Genomic DNA, 12,031 nt, shown 5'->3' on the forward strand with positions numbered 1-12,031 from the left:
TTCTCCCCCGCAATTATTGCAGCGTGGGGAGCACCCGCACTCACTCCGCGCATCATGCCATGCGTGCGTTCGTTTTCGAGATCCGAGTCACCCTCGATCGCTCTAGCAGAGCTATCCACTTTTCTCCCTAACATTCCTGTCCTACTTCCGATGACATCAAGCAGCGCTGCCCAGACCGACCGGAAAGACTCTCTCCGCCTCCCTCCGTGGCACCGACGGAGCATAACTCTCCGTTTCCCAACCCCCATCCGCCATCCTCGGCACCATCCCCGCCGTCCGTCGCTACATACAAAGCCGCAGGCAACTTGAGCACAGATCCCAGAGCACTATGTATCTACTTGATGCGATGATCATCAATCTCCTTCCCTTAGCAGACTAAATGCACTAATGCTCTTTTCTCTTTGACGCATACACGCACGCACGCACAGGCACACCCACCCACACACACAGACACATCACTCTCTAGCATCATGGCTCTTCCCTCAGAATGCGACGTGCTCGTCATTGGCGGCGGGAATGCCGGCTTCTGCGCAGCCATTTCGGCAGTCCAGTCCGGCGCAAAACACGTTGCTATCATCGATAAATGTCCGGAGGAATGGGCAGGAGGTAACTCTTACTTCACGGCGGGGGCAATGCGCACCGTCCACGGCGGATTGCCGGATCTGCTTCCCATCGTGAATAATGTCGATGCGGAGACGGCGAAGAAGATTGATATGAAGCCGTATACCGTGGAGGACTTCACCGGCGACATGAACCGTGTTACGGGGCGGCGCACCAACCGCGAGCTCTGCCAGACACTCGTCAATGAGTCAAACTCGGCGATCAAGTGGCTGGCTAGTAATGGCGTGCGCTTCCAGCTCTCTTTCAATCGACAGGCGTATGAAGTCAACGGCCGCCTCAAGTTCTGGGGTGGTCTTGCGCTGAAGACTCAAGATGGCGGCAAGGGTCTCATTCAGGATCACCTGCAAGCAGCCCGGAAACTGGGCATTAAGGTCTTCTTCTCGACCGCTGCTCAGAAACTAGTAACGGACCCGGTCTCTGGAGCCGTGACGTCCGTCGTGGTTTCGCATCACGGCCGCGAGCAGACTGTTAAGGCTGGGGCCGTGATTCTCGCGGCCGGAGGCTTCGAAGGGAACCCGCGCATGCGCGCGCAGTACCTTGGACCACACTGGGACGTGGCGCTGGTACGCGGCACGCCCTATAACTCCGGGGATGGATTTGAGATGGCGATCCGGGATGTCTCAGCCAAGCAGGCGGGCAACTGGTCAGGATGTCACTGCGTGGCGTGGGATGCTAACGCACCGGCCGATACGGGCGACCGGGAGATCTCCAACGAGTTCACCAAGTCCGGGTATCCGTTGGGCATCATGATCAATCGGCAGGGAAACCGGTTCGTGGACGAGGGGTCGGATCTGCGCAACTATACGTATGCGATGATCGGACGCCAGATTCTCAACCAGCCCGGCCACATGGCGTTCCAGATCTGGGACTCCAAGATGATCCCTTGGTTGCGGTCGGAGGAGTACCGGCCGGAGGTAGTGCAGCATATCAGCGCGGCCACGATCAGTGAGCTGGCGGAGAAGTGTGCCGAGTTTGATCTCGAGGATAAGAAGCGCTTTGAGCAGACCATCCATGACTATAATAAGGCGGTTTATGAGCGCCAGCGCAGGCATCCGGGTGGGAAGTGGGATCCGGCTGTCAAAGATGGACTTACCACGCAGTCGGAGGGCTTGGAGCTGGCGGTTCCCAAGTCGAACTGGGCGCTTCCTATTGATCAAGGACCGTTCCTGGCTGTCCGGGTCACGGCGGGCATCACTTTTACGTTTGGTGGACTGGCGGTTCGTCCGGAGACGGCGGCGGTGGTGTCGTCGACAACGAACCAAGAGGTGCCGGGGTTGTACTGCGCAGGGGAGATGCTGGGAGGACTGTTTTATGATAACTATCCCGGAGGCAGTGGATTGACGTCGGGGGCTGTCTTTGGACGACGAGCTGGTCGGGCTGCGGCGGCGAGGGTATCGAGCCGGCAGGCACGGTTGTAGGACTGCTATGTTAGCAGTATACAATAGTAGCGTTAAGTGCTTGAGTCGCTAACATATAGCAGGAATAATAAACTATGCATACATTTATCTACAGCAGACTTCAATACCATAGTAGATACTAACAGTACTACTGGTTATAGTGATAACCCCCCCCAAGCAGTGGTTACATACTATTGCAACAATGAGCCAATACTATATAAACATCTTCAACAATATATATCACTCGCTAAGAATCATGCCTCCTACAACCAACTGTAAACATACACTCATCGACAGTAGTACTACGAACAGCCTTTTTTAGCAGAACACATCCACCATATTCCCTGTACAAACACCCCCTCCTAATAGTAACTGGCAGTAACTGTGCAATCACCCACCTGCACCTTCATCCAGGATCAGAAAGCGACAGTAGTAAGTAGTTGTTGTAGTAGCAGTAAAAAGCAATGAGGTCATTCCTCCCTCCCAATCTCCTTCTCACCATCAACCACATCACAATAATTACAATCCACAAAATACGACATCAACCCACCGCCCCCTCTCCCTCCTCCATCTCCCTACGCACAAACCAACCAACAATCCCATCACCATCATCATCACCATCATCATGAAATCTAAACTTCAATCCACGCAAGCCACTCCCCCCCCCCCTCCCCTACCCTGCACTGCAGCCCGCCAAGCCCCTGCAACCCTGCAGCAGGGCAAAAACCAAATCCAACAATGACAAAAGACAGATGGATGCCTCTAACTAGTTAGACTAAGATAGAATAGTACCAAAAAAAAAGGTGTAGGTATGTTGCCGCGTAAGCCTTCTCCATCAGCCCATGTCATGTGTGGGCTTGGCCCTGCTTGTTCCGTGTTGTGGGGAAGGAGCACAACCCATTTAGAGTGGTTTGATTGGTTGGGGTTGGTTAGGGTGGGGTTTGCTGTTGCTTTTGGTATGACGGGATGGAGATGATGTTGGTGGTGGTGGTGGTGGGTGTGGGTCCTTCAGCTTTTTTTTTTTTTTGGCATTCAACTTATTAGACTAGACTATCTGTCTACTTGGGTATTAGTTGAGTTGCCTATTGGGGTAGTTCTAGGGAGGTGGTGGATAGTAGGTAACTACTGTAGGTACCTGGGATACTGTAATCTGTGGATGGTGGAGGTGGAGGTGGTGGTGGTTCTTTTTTTATATCTTGTTGTCGATGATGATGATGACATTCCTGGGTAGGAGGTGCTTTTTCCCTATTGGGTTAATCGGGGACTGGTTCTATCGGTAGTATTTCTTTTCTATAGATTGTGTCGTGGTGTTTAGCGATGAGTGTTTACTTACTGTTAGGTAGGTAGGTAACTAGCTGTGAAGAGGCTTGAGCGCTGTAGCTATTCAGTCTCTGATGATGATGATGATGACCTAAGCGCAGTTAAACATCGGAGGTACGAAAGAATAGTTATTGGTTCGGAGGAGTTGTGTTGTAGACATCAGACATCTGAGTCACTTCCACAGTAGTAACTAACTAACATTAAGCACAGACATCGACAATACCTCTGAAAGTTGCCTTTAATTAACTTCCTCTGCCTTAAACACAATCGGAACTTATCACACCATGTAACTAGACCCCTCCGTAGTTTACCTAGGAAGTATAACAAGCATATGATCAATCCCATCACCATCACCATCACCATATTATCCAGGCACACATGCAGTTGGACTACTGTACTCCGTGCCGGGAAAACAGAAAAAAGGCAGTGCATGCAGTGTGCCCCAGCATTAGCACCAGCAGTTGAAGTCGTCATCACATTAATTGCAATTAGCATTGGGCATCATCTGCATGAGGAATGAAATGAATAATTTGTTCATTGTGCCTAGGCCTTTTTTTTTCACTTTCGGTTTTCATTTCTGCACCACATGGGCCCCTGCTCCATTTACTGACTAGTGTTTTCTTCCCCCCTTCGGATGCAACCCTACTTAGTGTTGGATTGATAGGATAAGATTAGTGGAAATTATTTCCAGGGTAGTACTACGTAGTTCGTAAAGTAAGTGAAGGTGGACTGGTATTCATCCCTTGTTTCTTCCACTTAGTCATGTCATTGTTCGGCATGACAAAGCTTGGTTTGGGAAAAATTGAAAGGAAATAATTGTTTGCGATTCCGAGGGAACATGTGAAGCCGAATTGGATCCAGATGAGGAGAAGGATGGAGGTCTTGGTAGCTAATAGTTTTGGATTCGTGTACTCCGTAGTTCCATCTCTCTCCCTCTCCTTTCTCCCGGACCCCTGTAAGAGAGATTAAGGTACGTCGGATGCCCACTAATTAGTTACTGTAGTTAGCGATGAAGTGAACGAGAGAAAGAAAGAGAGAGAGAGACCACGACACGAGAGCTTATGACGTCTAACAGCTTCCTCTTGGCGTTAGCTCGGAATGCAGGGTCTCTATAACAAGAGTTATATTAATAGAAAAAGAGCAATTAAATTATAATTAAAAATATATAAAAAAAGGTCATCAGAAATTAAAAACGCAGATTCAATCCATGGCGCTCGCACACATGGATCAACTCAGCAGGAACGTAGCGCATTGATCAAGCGCTAGGACTAGTTGAACCCGATGTGCCGTTGGCGATTTCAAATCGCGGCTCCATTTTAATATTAAAAAAGAGGATGAGAGAGAAATTGGAACTTATTTTGCTCGCGCACGAACATTTAAACCAGGTTTTTTAATCAACTCGAGACACAATCAGATAAACTCATCCATCAGACTGTTTCAGATTCGTAAGTCAATGAAGATGACAATGACGACTACTGCTCTGCGGGATGACATCTGTCTATCTTTAGTGTGTGAGAGAGTGTGTGATTGATTCTCACGAGGCCTCACCCACACACGCTCACACACTGAGTCACTACCATACATCACCTTTTTTGACATCCCGCCAAGGGGGTGATGGTGGCTTGCTCCACTTCCTGCACACTAGACTCGTTTCTGTCCCGTCGGGGGATCCTAGAGACGCGGCTGTCGCAGGAAGCTTAGTCGGGTTTGATTTCATTCAGGGTCCTACACTACGGAGTATCATGGCTTGCTGGTGGCGGTTTTTTTTTTTTGGTTTTTCCCCTTTTCGGTGTCCGCTCTGATGCAATGTCTCATGTGTCGTGTGTGTCGTGCACGTCTTGTCTGGTCTTGTCTCAGGGATATCGTCGGAAATCCCCGCAAATGTAGGTACGAATAAAGTGTTACGTACATCTCTGCTGTACACAAAGTAGGAAGTAGTGTAGGAGGTAGATACTCCGTGGGTGGCTCTCTCCTCGGGTGGTGGCACAGAGTTTGGAGTACATCCACCGCGCACAGATGTATGCTGTCAGGTGAGCTGAAGATAATGGTCAGGGATGTGGGCATTAGACCAGTCTGCTTTACCACCAGAACCCCCATCCACACAACAACCCCTGAAACTCACCTCACATCCCAGTCTTATGCAGTAGTAGGAGTCGAGTTCGGGTTCTGCTTTCCCTATGTTGTGAATGAGAAAGAAATAAACAATAATAAAATAAACAAAGAGAAACCATCTAAAACAGAACAGGACATCGCGCTTTGATAATATCATTGTTATTATTAGATACATTTAATAAAACATAAGATTGTTGCGTTCGCCAGCAATAATTACGACCTTCCAAGAGAAGCGTAGTCTCTTTGCAAAGACTACTGGTGGTGGTGGCATGCCTTCGTAACTGCCACGGAAGAGGGGGGGAAGTGATATCATGGCCAAGCCAACCAGAGCTCAGTTACATGTTCTTGAAGAGTAAACCCGGTGGAGCCCGGACTGGCGTTAGAACTTCATTTTTGTCCAACCCTTCGACAGGGCCAAGAATGAGCCGGCGCGTTTCAGGTGGCTGCTAGCCGCAACCCTGAGAGTGGCAGTGTCCTGGTGGGCGGTGGAGCCCGCCAGGATCGCACGCAGGGATTCTGGTCAACGGGCTTGCGGGGTTCAGAATGGAGGCCGATACGGGCTTTAACTTCTTGACTCTTGGACAGAGTTAATTAGAGTTGTTTGGGTAAATGTCTATCTTCTTTTCTATGGTGTGTCTGTCCACCAGTTCTGGTTTAGATCCTGATCTGTAACCAAGCGAAAAGCGAAAACTTACCACTGTGCTGGGTAAAGCTACTTTACTTGTCTGTACGTACCAAATGTAAAATTTTCGAGAAAAGCAGGCTTGCGTGCCCTGCGCCTGCGTAAATTATATCCATCCAATAACTATGATAATTCGATATTATAAAAAACCATGACAAAAGAAACCCTTGCTGACAACAAACCATATACTGGAACGGGGAAAGCACCACCCCAAAGTGGTATAGCGCTGTGAGATGTGCACGCGTCAGCTTCTGTGGGGCTCCAGCTGTGATTGGGTTATCTGTGAGAGCCAAGCTCGGCTATCGACTATCTGCCGTCCCCGGGGGATGTGGCTAACATGCCCTCCCTGCTTTTGCTTAGTCCAGGGATTGAGCAAATTGAATCATAGCGTGGTTTGCCAATAGCGTGACTGGTGATTTCTGCTCGTTGCGTTTGGATCTTAGTTTGCACGCTAAACCAGGCCTGACCCGCCCATGGCTCCTCTCTGACCTCTGTTTCTTCTATTGGATGGAGTTACTTTCCCACCGAGACTGTACTAGTAGTCCTCATTTTCTAAATACGTATGTATGTATGTACAGGCGACGGAATCTCACGGAGATGGATTGATTAATGTTGCTTTGCTGCTTACTTTCTTACCTGCGACGCAGATTGCTTAACTCTTACATTTTGACCGGGCTGCAAATTAAGCGGATGTGGATCTCCCGAATGGTTGGAGTCGCGGTGGTATATCGGGGTAGGGGACCAATCAGGAACATCAATACCAATTGAACGACTCAACACCTGGGATCAGGTTCCTCTGACACATTGCTATTGCAATTGCGCAATAGTTAGTGAGTGGGACTTAAGACAGAACACACAGACACATCCAGAGCACCTCCGTAATCTGGCTAGAAAAGTAGTCTGGAAAGTACTAATAACAGTAAGTAAGTAAGCAAGCAAGTAAAGCAAAGCAAAGCAAAGCAGAGTTAGTAGTCTAGTTCTCTGCCGCACGGGAACTGGATTTTCTCGCTTTGCCGCGATTGATTGATGACCTTTCATTCTCATCTTGGCGGGGCTTCCCTTTTCGGACTGTGGTCCACGCCACCTTTACCCGTCTGGGATATTTCTTTTTTCGCATTTCCCGGTTTAATAATCCTCTGGTTCGTCCCTAAGTCAGCCAGTCCCTCCCCATCCACATCCGCGGACCCATGCAGCCCCAAAAGGTTAGTCTACTAGGGGACGCGGGAGGGGGGAGGAGGAGCGAGCGAGTGGGTTTGCGAGCTGAGTGGATGAGGAACCAAACAATATGAACAATTGGACAAGGGATCCATCGCTATGGGGACTGTCAAAAATTTGGGTATGGGCTGCCGCGGGAACGAACCATGCACTACTTACTCACACTTGATTTGTACCCATCCACCACCTCCAATTGAACAAATCTTCCACACTCCATCTAAAGTAACTCCAAAAGAGAACATACGCCAGCACGCCGCCGCCCCTCTTCCCGACCCAACAATCTACTAGTTAGCTAGTTAGTTAGTAGAGATACCGAACAAACCAAACTATGAAATCTCATCTCATTTAGGGTTCCCGAGTTACGAGGGGAGAAAAAAGAAGAAAGAAAGCTGGCACGCAACGCCAACGCCAACGCTACACCTAAAATCGCAAAAGAAGATTCATGGAAAGTTCACTTCATGTTCTAGTTACTTGTCTAGTATTATTTTGCCTCTTCGCTTGGTCCCCACGTCCATGGCTACTAAGTACTATTCTGCCCCGCTATTCGCTGTCTTGTGGTCTTAATTTCGGGGTTCTTTTCTTTGGTTTCCCGCGGGTATCTCGAGTATCTGGTTCGTTCCTAGGGGGATAGGAGGGATGGCAATAGATACATCGGTGCGCGATCTATGGATACCACAGATGGAGCTGAAGTTAAGTTTCGTAGGTAAGTGTTTCTTTTTTATATTTTCGCTTTTGACTTGCCGTGGGTGGTTCACTACGGAGTGCTACTACTGGTGTGTAAATTGGTAGTTTCGTATGTACTCGTATCTATAGCCACATGATACACTCCAATACTTTGACATTTATTTACTTACGTTGAAACAAGAGAATAAGCGCGAAAAACTAATCTTACATACCTTCTTCTTCCCTCCCTCCCTTCCTTCCTCTCCCTATGGTCTGACATCAGAATGCTATACATCCATACCTATTACCTACAGTAAGATAGGAGCAGCAAAGCAAAGGCAAGTAAGCCAAAACGCCATCATGCCAATCAACGACGATCTGCCGTGTGGGATCTGCCAAGAAAGGAGCCCCGTGCAGATTGACAGATGGTGTTAAAAACCGACGAAAAATAAAATAGAATTATCGAAAAAGGGGAAATATGCCTGACTCGCTCCCCAGCTCTGTAGCTTGATAATTTGATTGCTAATGCTACTATGCTTACTTAGGGTTATTAGTTCGACTCCATAGTCTATTGTAGTGTATGCTGCTACTTGGCTTGCTGTGTAGGTAGTAAGGTACTAGGTAGGGGGGTCCGCAGTTTGAATGATGATCGTCCGTGTTCCTGAAGAAATTGGGATTTTAGATTATTGCTTTGATGTTGGCGTGGATTGGTGATTGGGAGACGGAATGATGGGGATGTGGTGCTTGGTGCCACTTATCTATCTATTGATCTAGTCTAGCTAGTAGCTGGCTGGCTATTTATTGCCGACGTCAGGATGATCGACGAGATGCCGAGTTTCTCAAGATTGATGATGGTCGTGATGTTCTATCTGATCGAAGTAGAAAGGTAGATTTAGTTTACACTACTACTTACTTACTTACTTACTGAGGATCATAGCTACCTGTTATCAGTAACATAGCATACAGTATCCAAATATCTTGGTAAATATTCTTCCCCCCCTCTTTCATCTCGGAATCTTCGGAAATGCTGTTGGTTCTATGTCCCTTGGCGCCGATAGTCAGGTGTATAAGCCAGTCTAGACGTTCGGTGTTTATCCACAGTCCAGTGAAGAAGCGAAATTAAAAAGTCCTAATTATAACAACACCACGGCTATGAACTCTGCCTAGGTGGAAGGAAATGACTTCACCGGCAACTATGGAGTACCACCACCATCATCTAATTAGCGAGAGGTGCAAGGGCCTACCCACTGTAGTCTACTTGCTGTGAGTGTGTATGAGACCCATATCCAATTGGCAATACTACTGCCATATCTTGGTTTGCTCCATGCTTTGCGTCGATGCTTCTGTCACCAAAGTCAAAAGCGTGGAAACTTGGCTTCGGGGGAACAAACTACCGTCCAATCCCGGAAAATGGAGTGTCTTTCCCCGAGAGTTTCAATTCGTGTCTGTATTATTTTTGTTTCTTCTCCTTAAGCATCTCTGTTTGTAAGTAAGCCATGATTTTTCGCCACCGAACTAGTGATGCTTTGCCTTGTCGAGCTACAAGAGTAAAGTAAGTACTAGGCTGGCTATACAGACAGCGACTAAGGGAGGTAGTAAAGAAGGCTGGCTGTAAGGCCAGACCAAAGCCAACCAGCAAATGAGGAAGGCAAAGCGGTTCCGTTCCAATTGGGCCCCGACTCGGTACGAGCTGACTGGTTTAGTTCGATTTTCTCTTTTCTTTTTGTGAGAGAGGGCAATTGGGAAAAGGGTTCCCCACCGGATTACCCGATCGGGACTCCCCGCAATGGTTTAGGGGAAAAAAAGGGTCAGGACGGGCCCCCTCCCACCCCCTCAAAGTGGGTTGTGGCTGATGATTGGCCGACCGTTTCTGGGTCCAGTTACGCGTTTTTGGGGATGATGTGCCGTGTCAAGGGGGAGGGTGCGCTTCCTCATTCGGTAGTTTACGAGCTGCCGGGATAGGCTTAGGTGCAATCCCTGCAAAAGAGAGCAAACCTTATGCCGCTAAGGCACGGATTCGATGGGAACTCTCAAGCCGGCGCCCGCTTAGTTATGGAGTCGATGGATTGAGTCGAGGTGAGCGTTAGTTTGCTGCTGCTGCTGCTGCTACTGCTGGCTACTGGGCTACTGCTGGCTACTGGGCCCCTCCCCCTTCCCCTCCCCTCCCCTTAGTTGTTGGAGACCCCGGGGATGGTTGACAGCAAAAGGAAAAGCGGTGAGATCCGGATGGTTGGCGCTCTACTGGGTGGCGTTTGTCTTTTCTAAGAAGGCACGGTTCCGCTCAGGAAAAAGCGGATCCAGCGGTCAAGAGGCAAATCAGCCAAGCCGGGAGCTGGCTTTTCAAACAAACCCCCCCCATGAAAGAACTGGACTCAAGTTTGTGTGACCATCTGAAGCTGCGTCTCAGATGTTTGTCGTCGTCAGCCAAAAGTACCTTTCTGATTCGATCCTATAGTAATCGTTAAATTCTTGTTGTATAGGTTGCCTGAATATACACGCATTCTCTTCTGTCTACTACTACCACTACCACTACCAGATAGTACTCACTCATTCCTTTCCGACCAAAAATAGCCCCAAACAAAAATTTCAATTTCTTTCCCAACCTCCAGTTCCCCCCCGTCCCCTCCAATCTCGGGTCGCGGGATTATTCTTGCTGAAGTTTACGCAATGCACACCCGCTTGGGCCTCTTCACTACTTTCCCACTTACTTCCGTACAAGCCCAGCCCGCGCATACCTATCGTTCTTTTCCATTTAGCGATTTCGGCTCGCCTCTTCTGGGAATCCCACACCCTTCCTTTCAGGTGGAGCAAGCAAGCAAGCAAGCAAGCATCCTGGTTGCCCCGAGAATGAGCATTGCGCAGAATACTAGATAGAAGAGGAGTATTTGGAAAGAGCAGACACAAAAACGCATAGATCATTTTGCCCCTCTCGTTGCAAAGGGAAATTTCTTTTATCTCCCAGGTATTGTTATTACTTGTTGTGAGTAGTTGCCCTGCGACCGTGTAGAGAGTGGGAGTTTGGTGGCATTGACCCGCCGCCAATTGCATCATAAGCAACCATCCAACCCCGAAGTCGGCATCACACATCGACCACCGTCACGAATGATAAAGGAATTGCGCTGGCTCGTCTAACTACAGCACGGGCATAACCGAGCCCTCTCGGTCTGAAGTTGCCCGTCATCATCCTCATTCTCATCCTCCCGTTGATTCCGTGCCGAGAAACGGAGCTGAATACGGTTCTAGGTAAGTAAGTAGAGGTTGGGAAGCATCATGCGTCCGGAGGAGATGCTACAGTAGGGAGTAAGTAGTGTGATCGCGATCTCTATTGGCCCACAAAGCAAGTATAGATATCACAGGTGGCATGTTATTAAGGAAAGCATTGCGAATGACCAGGGGGGGTGTGTGTAGTGTGTTGAAACCACCCTAGGTACAGAATAAATTGCACATGAATATGAGCCAGGATTCAGACTATTCTGAGACGTTTCCCATAGGTAGGTTGGTATTCTCCTCGGCCATTGACTGCAGGACTTGTGTTCAGTGGATACGAACCAGGAAGGTAGACTACGGATAGAGATGGAGTAAGAAGGAAGTGAGTAAGTGAGTTGAGAGGGAAACTCTCGTCGCTCGCCCCCTTCTGCAACGCCTCACTGATGATGCGTCCCTTTCCCACCCTCCTCCTCTTTCCCTCAAATAGGAACCCTGGATGGAGTAAATAATTATAAAAAAGAAAAGAGGGCAAGATACTACTACCTCTTTAAGGTATACTGTAGGTATCGTAAGTAAATTAGAGCTCGTGAGACTTGCGACCGGGAAGATTTGTATTTAACCCCCCTCACAGCTGCAATCTCATCCCCAACACCAACCCGTCCTTTTTAACCACTACATACTAAGTAGTGAGTGCGTAGGTAGCAGTAAGCAAGTTTACGCATACACCTTCAAATTGCAGGCTGAATTCTTTACTCTACCCACAGCATAGCTGCTACTACTACTACTACTACTACTACTACTACTACTACTACTA

General features: G+C 48.4%; 4 protein-coding genes across 4 annotated transcripts; all 4 read left to right on the forward strand.

Annotated features, from left to right (window-relative positions):
• Positions 1-54: 54 nt before the first annotated feature.
• BDQ94DRAFT_163692 (uncharacterized protein) lies at positions 55-309 on the forward strand (the record flags this gene model as incomplete). The annotated part of the gene is made up of 1 exon (XM_026769797.1): positions 55-309. The coding sequence occupies one exon, from the start codon at positions 55-57 to the stop codon at positions 307-309; it is 255 nt and encodes an 84-aa protein (XP_026620397.1).
• On the forward strand, positions 117-2,119 carry BDQ94DRAFT_154059 (FAD binding domain-containing protein). The gene has a single exon (XM_026768243.1). It carries the CDS (start codon positions 471-473, stop codon positions 2,037-2,039), a length of 1,569 nt encoding a protein of 522 aa, XP_026620398.1. The 5' UTR covers positions 117-470; the 3' UTR covers positions 2,040-2,119.
• A 1,529-nt stretch (positions 2,120-3,648) lies between these two features.
• Positions 3,649-3,886, forward strand: BDQ94DRAFT_154060 (uncharacterized protein). The gene has a single exon (XM_026768244.1). The coding sequence runs from the start codon at positions 3,670-3,672 to the stop codon at positions 3,856-3,858; it is 189 nt and encodes a 62-aa protein (XP_026620399.1). The 5' UTR covers positions 3,649-3,669; the 3' UTR covers positions 3,859-3,886.
• A 4,978-nt stretch (positions 3,887-8,864) lies between these two features.
• Positions 8,865-9,567, forward strand: BDQ94DRAFT_154061 (uncharacterized protein). Its single transcript, XM_026768245.1, has one exon. The coding sequence runs from the start codon at positions 9,284-9,286 to the stop codon at positions 9,497-9,499; it is 216 nt and encodes a 71-aa protein (XP_026620400.1). The 5' UTR covers positions 8,865-9,283; the 3' UTR covers positions 9,500-9,567.
• The last annotated feature ends 2,464 nt before the right edge of the window (positions 9,568-12,031 follow it).

This window comes from Aspergillus welwitschiae (assembly GCF_003344945.1).
Source record: "Aspergillus welwitschiae strain CBS 139.54b unplaced genomic scaffold BDQ94scaffold_61, whole genome shotgun sequence".
Classification (NCBI taxonomy): domain Eukaryota; kingdom Fungi; phylum Ascomycota; class Eurotiomycetes; order Eurotiales; family Aspergillaceae; genus Aspergillus; species Aspergillus welwitschiae.

What these genes read in the sequence shown, in the direction of transcription:
- BDQ94DRAFT_154059 (XM_026768243.1), top strand. Translation starts at nt 471, where the DNA reads ATGGCTCTTCCCTCAGAATGCGACGTGCTCGTCATTGGCGGCGGGAAT.
- BDQ94DRAFT_154060 (XM_026768244.1), top strand. Translation starts at nt 3,670, where the DNA reads ATGATCAATCCCATCACCATCACCATCACCATATTATCCAGGCACACA.
- BDQ94DRAFT_154061 (XM_026768245.1), top strand. Translation starts at nt 9,284, where the DNA reads ATGAGACCCATATCCAATTGGCAATACTACTGCCATATCTTGGTTTGC.